Genomic DNA, 12950 nt, shown 5'->3' on the forward strand with positions numbered 1-12950 from the left:
TGGTAAAATACATCATTCCCAAGAGAATGAAATTAGAAAACAATAGCAAAAGGTCAAAAGAGAAAGTCTTCAAACATATAGAAATTAGACAATTGTATCCTTGAAGAACCAATGAAGAAATCCCAGGGAAATTAGAAAATATCTCAGGCAAATGAAACACAATCTATCAAAAACTTACAAGACTCAGGAAAAGCAGGATTCAGGATTAAGGGGGACCTATATCTACAGATATATATAGTCAGTTGTGGGTCTTGAACACGGCCTGGGCACTGCTACTCAGCTCTTCAGCTCAAGGCGAGCACTCTACCACTTGAGCCACAGCGCCACTTCTGGTTTTCTTGTGGTTAACTGGAGATAAGAGTCTCATGGGGGCTGGGAAGGTGGCTCAGTGGTAGAGCGCTTGCCTTGCATGTCTGAGGCCCTGGGTTCGATTCCCAGCACCACATAAGCAAAAAGAAAAAAACCGGAAGAGAGCGCTAGCCTTGACCTGAAGAGCTGAGGGACAGTGCCCAGGCCCAGAGTTCAGGCCCCACGACTGGACCAAAGGAAAAAAAAAAAAAAAAGAATTAAAAAAAAAAAAAAAAAAAGAGTCTCATGAACTTTCCTGCCTGGGCTGGCTTTGAACTACAATCCTCAGACCTCAGCCTCCTGAGTAGCTAAGATTACAGGTGTGAGCCACCAGCACCTGGATGCAATTATATATATATCTCAGAAAAGCCATACATCAGTGGCTCATCCCTATAACCCTAACTACTCAGGAGGCTGAGATCTGAGGATCATGGTTTGAAGTCAGCCCAGGCAGGACAGCCTATAAGACTCTTATCACAGAATAAGTCAGAAGTGGTGCTATAACTCAAGTGGTAATGCTAGCCTTGAACAAAAGGAGCTTAGGGACAGTGCCTGGGCCCACAGTTCAAGGCCCAGGACCAGCAAAAAGAAAAAAAAAGTATAGGAAAGAAGTAGAACCTGAAATCAACCAAGTAAAAGTTATACCTTCAGAAACCAGAGAAAAGAACAAATTAACACCAAATTAACACAAGGCTAAGAGAAGGAAGTAATAAAGATGTATAGAGGAGATACTAGAGAAAAATCAATGAAGCCAAGAGTTGGTTCTTCAAAAAGATCAAAGCAATTCAAAACCTTTAGCTAAACTAACACACACACACACACACACACACACACACACACACACACACACACACACACACACACAGATTCACAAAAACCGTAATTAGAAATTCAAAATGTGGACATTGCTACCAAATCTACAGATAGAAGATATATGTCAAAACTATATGTGAAAGCACTAAATAACCTAACTCAGAATATACACCTTGAGGATCTGGGAATGTGGCTTAGCCATTGAGTGCTTGCCTAGCATGCATCAAGCCCTGAGTTTGAGTCCTCAGTACCACATAAAGAGAAATGGTACTGTGGCTCAAGTGGTAGAGTGCTAGCCTTGAGCACAGAGAGGCTCAAGGACAGTGCCCAGGTCCTGAGCTCAAGCTCCAGGACTGGCAAAAAAAAAAAAGGAAAAGAAAAAGAAAAAAATACCTTGAAACCCATATCCAGGACTGAATCACAAAGAAATAGGAAATGCAGACCTATCAGTAACTGGCAAGAAACTGAATCAATAATCAAAAGCTTCCCAATAGAGAAAATTTAGGATTAAGATCGCATAACTGGTGAACTGTACTAGATTTTACAAAGGAATTAACACCAATCTTCTCTAACTCCTCTGAAAAACTGAAGAGCAAGGAACAGCTCCAAGTCATTCCAAGAAGATACTATAGGAAAACAAAATCATAGACCCAGTATCACTAATGAATATTATGAGGAAAAAAGTCTTCTACAAAATACTAACAGACTGACATAACAGTATATGGAAAACACTACACCCCTCGACCTCTCAGAACTTATTCTTGGGGTACAAGAGTAACACACAAGAAACAACATGTCTTCTTAGAATAATCCAAACCAAGTGACCATCTCCAGTAATGCATGAAAAGCATGTGACAAAACTCCATCCCTTTCAAGATGACACCCACAACTAGGAACAGATGGCAGCTATCTCCACCTAGGAAGACACAGTAAGACAGACTGGAAGGTCAGCGTGGGACACATACATCTGTTCTCAACACTCCTATTCAACAAGGCACCAGAAGCCCTGGCTTGAAAAGAAGGAAGACTATTCACATTGAACAGGAGAAAATAGAATTACCTACATCTTACAAGATGAAAACTTTACATATCACACACACATCCCATCTGAATTAATGAATTCAGCCAAGTTGCAAAATACAAAATCAATTGTGTTTCTGTTGATTGGCATGATGACTGTCCATTAACAATGGGCAATTCAAAGGGAATTAAGGAAATTCCATATTAATGGCATAAAAAAGATAAGTCACATTTAGGAGGTAACTGTAGGAAACAAGAGATGTACACACAGAAAATTTGCAATGCTGGATAGAAGTTACAGAAGATACAGATAGATGTTAGAACTTCTCAAAGCAACCTACAAATGTAATGCAAAAAAAAGTAAAAATAAACTGAATGATCTGAAAATGCAACTGTTCTATGCATCAAAAGATACAATCAACAGAGTGAAAGTTAACTTGGGATGGGAGAAAGCATTTGTGGATCACATAACCAATAAGGGGATACAGAATGTCTCAGGAGTCACATTCTGGCTGTCTTTGAGGCCTGCCATTCAGCTGCCCACAGCCCATCCCTCTCTCTCTCCAGCAGGTCCCCTTCCCAGCCCTCTGTGTATTAGCTGTTCTCTCAGATCCCTGAATACAGCTGCCAGTCTTCTGTCCAAGAAGGGTATGAAGTGGGCATCAGAAAGAAAGAACCACTATATGTTAACAGGAGGGGACTCAGCCCTGTGGAAGAGGTGGGAAGAGGGCACAGCCAGGAATCTCTGGTTCTTGGGCACCAGGAAAAGCCAGTCGGGAGAACAGAGCATGCTGGGAAACCCTGCTACTCTGGGTGATTAAGACCCTTCCTGTCCCCACTACAGGATCTTACCTGGGCCCACACTGGCTGCTGGGCCTTGGTTGTGCAAGTGTGAAGGAACAGCAGGGTTTAGGAGGTTGTGGGGGGAGTAGCAGCATGCGGACATGTAGAACCAACTGTCTGGACTAAAGGGGCATGGGGGGCCAGGGGCACTGAGCTGGCTCCTCACCTGAAGTCTCGTTTGGCTGTGGTAAGTAGGATTCAGGTGACCAGGAAAGCATCATAACAAAACAAAGCTGCATACCCACTGGAGAGTGTGCATCACTGAAGAGAGGCCACAGGGAACTGTGTCCCCAGACCGTGGGTGGCCTGGGGCATCCGTTTACTTACCGCAGTGGAGAGTCGTGAGGCCAGGGTCATTTCCAGGTTCCCCTTCAGGCCCACCAGTGGCGGCACCAACGTCAAAAGGTCTTTAACTTCTGTGAACACTGGCCAGTGCTGGAAGAGAAGGCACAATTGGCAGAGCCCCCTTCTGTCTCTGGCCCATAGGAGCAGGGAAAATCAGGGGCTGGGCCTGGCTGAGGCTGGTGGTCTAGCTAGCCAAGTCTGCAAATGGAGTCTGTCTGTACAATGTGGAGGTGGGAAGGGAATCATCAAAGTTGAGGTTTTCGTCATAAATTGTGAGGCCCGGGTCAGCAGGGGCTGCAGTGGCAGTGCCTTTATTGTCTCACCTGTCCCTGGAGTTTCCACAACAGAGAAGAAATTCTATCAAATATAACAACAAACAAAAAGAAACAGACAAATCATACATACTGGATGGGATGTATGTTTTTAAAAAAGTGGTAGAGAAAATCTTGTTTGTGGGGGTAAAAACAATTTGTTTAACATGCAATTAAACTGTTATTCACAATCAGTTTTGAGTACCCCATCAGATCTGAATTTGGGGCCTATAGGCAGATCCCTGTTTTGCCAGGGAGAGGACAGGAGGCCTGGGCATTAGTTTCGCCTCCATCCACAGGATGGAGCTGTTCAGAAGTGCGCAAATCCATGAGGCCCCTAGGGGGTGCAGAGGACTAACAGCCAGGGCTGACTTGAGGCATGGAGGAGAGAGATAAAGAAAGGGTTCAATGTTTTTTGTTTTTCATGCAATTGTTTCTAACATATTTATAAGATGATTTCTATGTTGCTTTGTATGTCCCTCCCCCATGGTATAACCCCTACTTTCACTGTATTTGATGTTGGTATAATTTGTGGAGGGGAAGGGCAAAAACAAATTGTTTAACTTGGGATACAGGTGGACCCATTGCAACAATGAGATGTACAAGTTGTTATGTCGAAAAACGAACTTTACAACTTTGGTGGGGGGGGGGGAGGATCGGGTGGGGGGAGAAACGGGGGGGGGGAGTATGGGAAGGGATGGGAAGGGGAAACAAAGAGGAGGCAACAATGCTTGATAAGAAATGTACTTGTTATCTTGCCCATGTAATTGTAACTCCTCTGTACAGTATTTTCACAATAAAAAATAAAAATAAAAAAAAGAAAGGGTTAAGCCAAAGGCCTGCAGGAAGGTAATATTCCTTTGTTTGGCTGATTGTGTAAAAGTATGGTCTTAACCAGCATTACTCTTGACTTTAAACATTTTCTCCGTACTTATCAATTGTATTCTATCTTGGAAATTATGGGGGTTTTTTGTTTGTTTTTTTTGGGTCCGGTCGTGGGGCCTGAACTCTGGGCCTGGGCGCTGTCCCTCAGCTCTTCAGCTCAAGGCTAGCGCTCTACCACTTGAGCCACAGCGCCACTTCCGGATTTTTTCTTTTTGCTTATGTGGTGCTGAGGAATCGAACCCAGAGCCTCAAGCATGCAAGGCAAGCGCTCTACCACTGAACCACCTTCCCAGCACTGGAAATTATGTTTTAACTTTTGGCTTAATCCACTGACTTGTTTGAATATTTTCCAATAAAGACATTAGCCCTTAGAAATAAAAAAGGGAGGGTAAGGGGTGCACAGAAAGAAATGAAGAGACAAAGAGTGAACAAATGCAGCAGTGCCACTCACTAGACCCAATGTTAAAAGTGAACTGTACAAGTGGGGACAGGAGGGAAAAACTGGGAGAGAGTGAGGGAAGGGGTGACATTGTCCAAAAAGAAATGTATTCATGCTGGGCAGCAGTGACTCATGCCTGTAATCCTAGCTACTCAGGAGACTGAGATCTGAGGATCATGGTTCAAAGCCAGCGCAGGCAGGTAAGTGTGTGAGACTCTTATCTCCAATAAACCATCAGAAAACCAGAAGTGGTGCTGTGACTCAAGTGGCAGAGTACCGGCCTTGAGCTGAAGAGCTCAGAGACAGCCCACAGGCCCAGAGTTAAAGCCCCACGACTGGCAAAAAAAGAAATGTACTTATTACCTGATTTATGTAACTGTAACCCCTCTGTATACCACTTCCATAATAACAATAAAAATTAAAATTAAAAATGATTTTAAAAACTCCAAAAAGAGTTTGGCAAGAAGAGTTTGCCTAGTTTACCCCTCCCTCACCCACAGGTCGGTGAAATTCAGAGCACAGACCCAGTTCTAACAAGTCTGGTCCTAGCTTCTCCCTCTAGGAACTTCAAAAGAAAGCGATGTCAGAGTCAGGGGCTCACCCTTATCAGCCCAGCTCCCACCTCCCTGTCTTTCCTCAGCATCTGCCTGGTCCCGTCTGAGCTGCCCTATCAGCCCAGTGCACAGCCTGCTCGGAACAGGCTGTGACACCATTGTACGTGCACTCTGCTGGCCTGCAATCAGCTGGCTCGGCCTGTACCTCCTCTTCCCTGCAGTGTCCCCCTCCTGGGCCCTGACTGGCCTCATGCTCAAGGCCAATTAGGCACCAGCCAATGTGGGAACAAACTCCTTTTCTGCACTTTATGCCTCCCCCTCTTCCAGGGACAGGAACTTGCTTCAGGCTCTGTCCTCGCCCTCCAGCTCAATTCTGGTCTGTTTGGGGCCCATAGTCCACCCCCCACCCCCCCACCCCCGGGCAGTAAGCCCAAATGCCCTTCTAATCTCCTTTTCCCTCTAAATGAAGGGAAAATGCCTCAGGTCCTGGCCCTCTGGGTTCTGTGCGGTCTCTCGCCATGCTGTCTGGGCCTCCACTGTGGGCTCCTTCTTCACCTCCCATTCCCTCATCCACAGCCTTTCCATTGCCTCAGTTACCTACCTCAGTACAGTGGCCTCACCCCGCAGTATGTCCGCCCCACAGGGCCATGCCTGTCAAGGCTGCTCTGGTCTCCCTTGATCTGAGTGGTCCCCTCTCCTGGCTGGTGGTGGCTGCGACATGATTCTGGCCATGAGATCATAAAAAGACACGCAGGCATCACACTACCAGGAGGGGGGCTATTCTAGACACAGCTGAATGGTGCCCCCATGCTTACATTGAAGCTCTAACTCCCAGTACCTCAAGATGTAACTGCATTTATAGACTCAAAGACTTTTCTGCCAGGGCCAGGCTGGAACCAGGATTCTCTCATTCTTGGCCTCCCAAGTAGCTGGGAATGACAGGCATAAGTCTTGGGGCCAGCTCAGATGGGGTCTTTAAAGAGGGGGTTGAGTTGATAGTGTGTATAGGTTTAATGTAAGAGGAGGCAGTTAGGACATGGAGCAGGAGGTGATATGGGAAAAAGGGGAGAAGACAGCATTTGCCCACACAACAGCCTTGGGACAAATGCTGTGCCTCTACGCTGCTTCCTATAGACCAAGCTATGGCCCAGCCCGGGGCAGCCCTGTTCCTCTAAGGCATTGCCGGGGCTCGGAGCCACCTCCTCCCCATGGTTGTCTCTCCCTACACCCAGCCCCTCTCCACTGCCACCCTCTTCCCAGGCTCCTTTCAGATGACAATGTCCTTGTTCACAGCCAGGACCAAATCCACTGATGGCTGCCCTAGGCTCCTGTGGGGATTCACAGCCTCCAGCATCCTGCCTCACCACACAACCAACCACACACCAGATACCACATGACACCTTGAGATCTCCAGATTCCTCTCCAGCACCAGGCCCTCTGGCCAGGCCCTACCCCTCTCCTGCTTTCCAGGATTTCCCCCTTCTTGTCCCCAACCCAACATTTAGGATGTCAAAACTTTTACATTCTGCCACTGGCTTCTCAGTCAATACTTGAAGGACATCTACTTCTGCTGTCCCAATCCTCTTACAACAGTCTCCCAAGCCCCTTAAGATCTCCTTCAATTTGTCTCATGCCCCACACTGACTCTGAGCCCTTCCTCTCCAGGGGAGGGGCAGAGGCTGCCCAAGCCCTGCCCAGCCCCCTGCTGACTGACAGGTGCCTTCTGGGCTCCAGGGGCTGAGGCACTGAGAAGAAGGAGGGGTCGTAGGTTAGGAATGGAAACGTTCACCAAGGGAAGACTGGGCAGCTTCTCCCCAGATGGACAGGTAGTCTCAGGAAGGGGCTGGCAAGCTTTTGGGGAGACACAGGGCTGAGGTTCAGGGAGAGAAGGGTGTGCTCTCTTCAACAAGCTGGCCCAGCACCAAGACTATGGAAGGACCCTGGCATTGCCTAGGGGTGCAAGCTGAGCTACCTGGGAGGCATCCTGAGCTGGCATTTCAAGGTCAGGTATATTAGGGCGGTGAGAACTGTTTATTGAGATATAGCAGCAAGAGGCAGCAACATTCCCATGGGATCAGAGGTTGTACAGGGGGTGGACTTAGGGTCAGGCTTATGTGGTGTCTAGCCACTGGGTCTAGGGAGGTGGGAGCTTTTCAGCTGGGCCCACAAGGGGATGTTTAGGTGGATCGCCCTGCCTGCATGCCAAGCACCTCCACACACACCTGGGGTTTTGCCTGTCATCTGAATGTGTCCAGGATAATAGGGTGGGGGCCAATCCTTCAGCAGCCACCTTCCCAGCTGCGGGATAGATACCCAGGAGAGGCCAACCAAGGAGAGGTTGCGTGCACAAAGGAGAGGCCAAGTCCGTGTAGGGGAGGCCGTGTGCATATAGGGTCATGAAGTGCCCCAATAATAAATGGGTATTTAATTTAGTGTGCTAGCATACATGAGGTTCTGGGTTCAATCCCCAGGATGGTAGAAGGATCCACCTGGCATCTCCATGTCTGAGCCATGAGCAGGCTGTGATGAGCCTGCTTGAGGCAGTCTACGCAGCTGCCAGCCCAGGAGAGTGCCAGCTTGCTGGTCAAGGTCTGCCATTCAGTAGAGCAGGTCTTTTTTTTTTTTTTTTTTTTTTTTTTTTGGTCCGGTCGTGGTGCCTGAACTCTGGGCCTGTGCGCTGTCCCTCAACTCTTTAGCTCAAGGCTAGCACTCTACCACTTGAGCCACAGCGCCACTTCCGGCTTTTTTCTTTTTGCTTATGTGGTGCTGAGGAATTGAACCCAGGGCCTCAGGCATGCAAGGCAAGCGCTCTACCACTGAGCCACCTTCCCAGCCCCTTTTTTTTTTTTTTTTTTTTTTTTTTTCTGCTCCTGGGGCTTGAACTCAGGGCCTAGGTGCTGTCCCTGACCTTTTTTACTCAAGGCTAGTGCTCTATCACTTGAGCCACAGCACCATTTTCGGTTTTTTCTGAATAGTTTATTGGAGATAAAAGTCTCACGGACTTTGCTGCCCAGGCTGGTTTCAAACTATGATCCTCAGATTGAACCCAGAACCACATACAGAAATTTAAAAGGGGTCATGAGCCGGACACTGGTGGCTCACGCCTGTAGCTACTCAAAAAGCTGAGATCTGAGGGTCACAGTTCAAAGCCAACCAGGGCAGGGAAGTCTGTGAGACTCTTATCTCCAATTAACCACCAGAAAACTGGAAGTGGGGTTGTGGATCAAAGTGGTAGAGCACTAGCCTTCATCAAAAAGAGCTCAGGGCGAGTACACAGGCCCTGAGTTCAAGCCCCAGAACCAACAACAACAACAACAAAAAAAACTTTTACAAAAATGAACAAAAGCAGTATTGTAGGGCACACTCACATATGTTCCCATTTGTATGTACTAGAGAATAGTCAGTGCTGACAGAGCTGATGCCCGCGTCATCACATGCACTCCTCCACGTCCTAAACGCTCCATGCAAGGAGGAGCAACACCAAGCTCTGGACAAAGACTGGCTCTTGGCCAACACCTCACCAGCTGGGGAGGCCACATTCCTGCCCACTGGGGCCCCAAGCTGGGCTCTGGGCCTTGTCCTCCCCCAAGGAACCACAGGACTCAAGAGGAACAGACCTGCCCCAGGTCCCATAGGACCAGAATGCCTGCAGTCACCTGCTTCTCCCAGTCCTGAGGTGTGAGGGCTTGCACTATCCATGACCTACAGAAAGGGAAGCCAAGGCAGACAGTGACTAAAGACCTGCTCTAAGCCAGGTGCTGGTGGCTCACACCTGAAATCCTAACTACTCAGAAGGCTGATATCTGAGGATCATAGTTTGAAACCAGCCTGGGCAGCAAAGTCCGTGAGACTTTTATCTCCAATAAACTATTCAGAAAAAACCGAAAATGGTGCTGTGGCTCAAGTGATAGAGCACTAGCCTTGAGTAAAAAAGGTCAGGGACAGCACCTAGGCCCTGAGTTCAAGCCCCAGGAGCAGAAAAAAAAAAAAAAAAGACCTGCTCTACTGAATGGCAGACTTTGACCAGCAAGCTGGCACTCTCCTGGGCTGGCAGCTGTGTAGACTGCCTCAAGCAGGCTCATCACAGCCTGCTCATGGCTCAGACATGGAGATGCCAGGTGGATCCTTCTACCATCCCCATTGACAACCAGATTCCATCTCAGAGCTGCTTCCCTATGGTAGGGGATGCTTGTGTTCTTGGTATGACCCCGCAGTGGTACCAGAAGCCCTGACCCAGCCCTCCTGCCACCTGCCACCCCCTCTCAGGCCTCAGTACCCACTTAGACAAGTTGATAACCACCAGCCACCCCCTCTCAGACCTCAGTATCCATTTAGGCAAGTTGATGACCACCTGCTGCCCCTTCTCGGGCCTCAGTACCAGTTAGACAAGTTGATGATCACCTTGACCACCTGCTGCCCCCTCTCAGGCCTTCATATTACTTAGACAAGTTGATAACCACCAGCCACCGCCTCTCAGACCTCAGTATCCATTTAGGCAAGTTGATGACCACCTGCTGCCCCCTCTCAGGCCTTCATATTACTTAGACAAGTTGATAACCACCAGCCACCCCCTCTCAGACCTCAGTATCCATTTAGGCAAGTTGATGACCACCTGCTGCCCCTTCTCGGGCCTTCATATTACTTAGACAAGTTGATAACCACCAGCCACCGCCTCTTGGGCCTCAATACCTACTTAGACAAGTTGATGACCACCTGGTACCCCCTTCAGGCTCCAGCACGCACTCAGACCATGTTGATGACCACCCGCCACCCCCTTGGGCCCTGGTACGCACTTGGACTGTGTTCATGACCAGACCGGCGGTCATCACACCCAGGCCCGACAGCAGGATGGGCACGGTAACCTGGCACGCTGTGGCAGAGAAGGTCTCTGGGAGGATGCCAAAGGGGGACCTGGTAAGCTCACAGCTGAATCCCCGCAGTTTCTTGCCCTGAAAGCGGAACTCCAGGTTCAGCTGAGTGACCACCATGGTCAGGCCAGCAGCTGCATCCCAGGGGCAAGAAGGTCCTGTCCTCTCTGGTCCTTGCCCACAATGACACGCCGATGGAGGGATCCCAGGAAGCTTCCAGGTGTCCTGCACCTGTAAAGGACCCCAACGACCCCTCGGCCGAGGGCCAGAGCAAATCAGTGAGGAACAAAGGCCAAAGTGACTCAAGAGTCTCACTCTGAATCTGCAGGCTCTGCTGTCCACGCCCCTCGGGTAGGTTCTCCTCAGAGACTGGCTTGGTGTCAGCCTGGCCCTCCCTCTACTGCCCCTCCACATGACCTTGACAGCATCCAGCAGCCTGGCCCATGCCCGGTGGGGCTGAGCCCACATGAGCCGGCCCTGGCAAGCTTTCACAGGTAGCTTGGCTGCCTCCCTCTACACATGCACCCTGACTGGCACTGCCCTGGCAGAGAAAGGCCTGGAGAGGGCTCAGTGGAACCACCTTCCCAGGCTACCTACAGGAGGTTCCCCTCAAGCTCAGGGAGCCACAGGTCCCTCAAAGGAAATCACAGCCATGGTCACCTTGATTCATGCCAGGGCCTTGTGGCCACTTTTTCTAGCTAAGTGGGTCACACCCTTCCCCATTACCAACCCTGAACCAGAAATGAGGGGGGAGGGCAGTGGGAGGCCACACTGGACTTCAGGAGTGTCTATACTGGACATCCCCTATAGACTCCAAAGCCCAGGGCCAGGCTTTGTGGAGGCACTACAGGGCCAGGGCCTCCTTGTGTTTCGGTGCCCACTGTCTTATTGGGCATCTTGACTCAATCTCCTCCACTGAGTGCCCTCAGCTGAGCCCTCACCAGCCCCCATGTCAGTCCCCTGTCAAATCTCTCCACTCTTATCTCCCTGCCGGCTCCAGTGCTCCTCCCACCAGTGCCTCCATTTCTCCTCCTAGCTTCCCATCCTGCAGATATCCCAGGAGCCAGACACAGCACAGCCTAAATGCCTTTGGCCTTTGGGAGTTGGTGTCTCCATCCAAGCCTTCATATTGTGTCCACCCACAGCCAACAGGGCTCAGTGGAAAAGCCACTGCTGTTCTGGGCACTACTGGACTGGATGTGGGGAGTTGCAGCTGCCCCTTCTATCTCAGGGGAGACTCACCCTTGAAAGCCAGCTCCAGGCCGAGAGAAAGGCCAGCAGTCACATGAAAAGCCCACACGCAGGTGACAACCAGAAGTCATGTGAGGAGCCCACATGTGGGTAACATGGCCATGGACCACAGCTGAGGTCCCAGCCAACGGCCAGCTGCGCCCTGCATGGGGCAGACAGACACAGACACAGAGCCTCACCAGACTGCACACTGGTGATCAAACTGAGCGACGCAGTCAACAAGCTGCCAAGGTTTGGGGTGCTCTGCCGCACAGCAGCAGATAAGTGGGAACCACATCTCCACCCTTGATTTTTCTAATCTCATACTCCTTGCACCTAACAATTCCCAAACCCCGCCCAGCCCACTCCCCTCCCCCAGACTTCTCGCATCCATGGTGAGGGCCAAGAACCTGGGTGCCCATGCTTTTCCCAAACACATTCACAAGCCTCCAGCCAGAAACACCAGCCCAAGCCTGACCACCCAGACCAAGCCTCAGCCCTGCACCACTCAGCCATCGCGTGTCTGCCCCTGCCCCTCCCGGCCCACTATCCCTACCAGAACCCTGCCTGGGCAGGGGACAGGACTTTCCCTAGACTCTTGAAACAGTCTCACAGGGGCTCACAGGAGCAGCACTGGATTTCTGCAAATGAGAAGATGAAGGCTCCAAGAGTGTCTGCCCAACACAGCAAGTCAGCAGCAATCAGGCTATGACCTGCCTCCTGCAAAGCCTCCCCACCCTGCCTCTGCCCTGGTCACCCTCCACCCTCCTCCCCTGCCCCCACCTGGAAGCCGTAGTTTGTACCAGTTTGTTCAAACACAAATTCAAAGCAGCAGAAAACATAGAGAAACTGTGTTTCTGAGAAAAATGCCAAGAAGACGACTTGAGTGTGGACACTGGCTGGATTAAGACATGACGTGCAGGCCAACACCTCCGTGGCGATGGGACACCAATGCTGAGATGTCACCACCAAGGCACAAGGAAGCCCTGGCTTCCTCTGCCATGGCACTGCTACAAGACAGCTACCCTTCAGGATGTGGCCACCATATAATCTAACATCATACATGAAGCAGGTGCCTGGAGCCCTCCCACCATGCCAGACACATGGAAATAAGCAATCCCCAGAACAAGGTGTCTGTTCATTGCAAAATGCTCTTCATACTTGCTTTTAAAATTGACTGAGCCAATGGCTTACATCTGTAATCTCAGCTACTCAGGAGGCTGAGATCTGAGAAACATGGTGTGAAGCCAGCCCAAGCAGGAAATGTCAATAAACCACCAAGAAGCCAGAAATA

The 12950-nt window shown here is 49.8% G+C and overlaps 1 protein-coding gene across 4 annotated transcripts in view; it reads right to left on the bottom strand.

The window, feature by feature from the left end:
- The window catches only part of LOC138824853 (solute carrier family 41 member 3-like), a 33906-nt gene that overhangs the window by 13586 nt on the left and 7370 nt on the right, over window positions 1-12950 (bottom strand). For 3 of the 4 annotated variants that reach the window (XM_070019245.1, XM_070019242.1, XM_070019243.1), the window contains exon 3: window positions 3352-3459. In XM_070019245.1, coding sequence (XP_069875346.1) covers window positions 3352-3459 — 108 coding nt within the window. Of the gene's footprint in view, window positions 1-3351; window positions 3460-10351; window positions 10682-12950 lie in introns of those variants that run through there. The other variant, XM_070019244.1, reaches the window with a different exon arrangement.

This window comes from Dipodomys merriami, unplaced genomic scaffold (assembly GCF_024711535.1).
Source record: "Dipodomys merriami isolate MVZ:Mamm:240054 unplaced genomic scaffold, mDipMer1.0.p SCAF_13, whole genome shotgun sequence".
In the NCBI taxonomy this organism is placed as follows: domain Eukaryota; kingdom Metazoa; phylum Chordata; class Mammalia; order Rodentia; family Heteromyidae; genus Dipodomys; species Dipodomys merriami.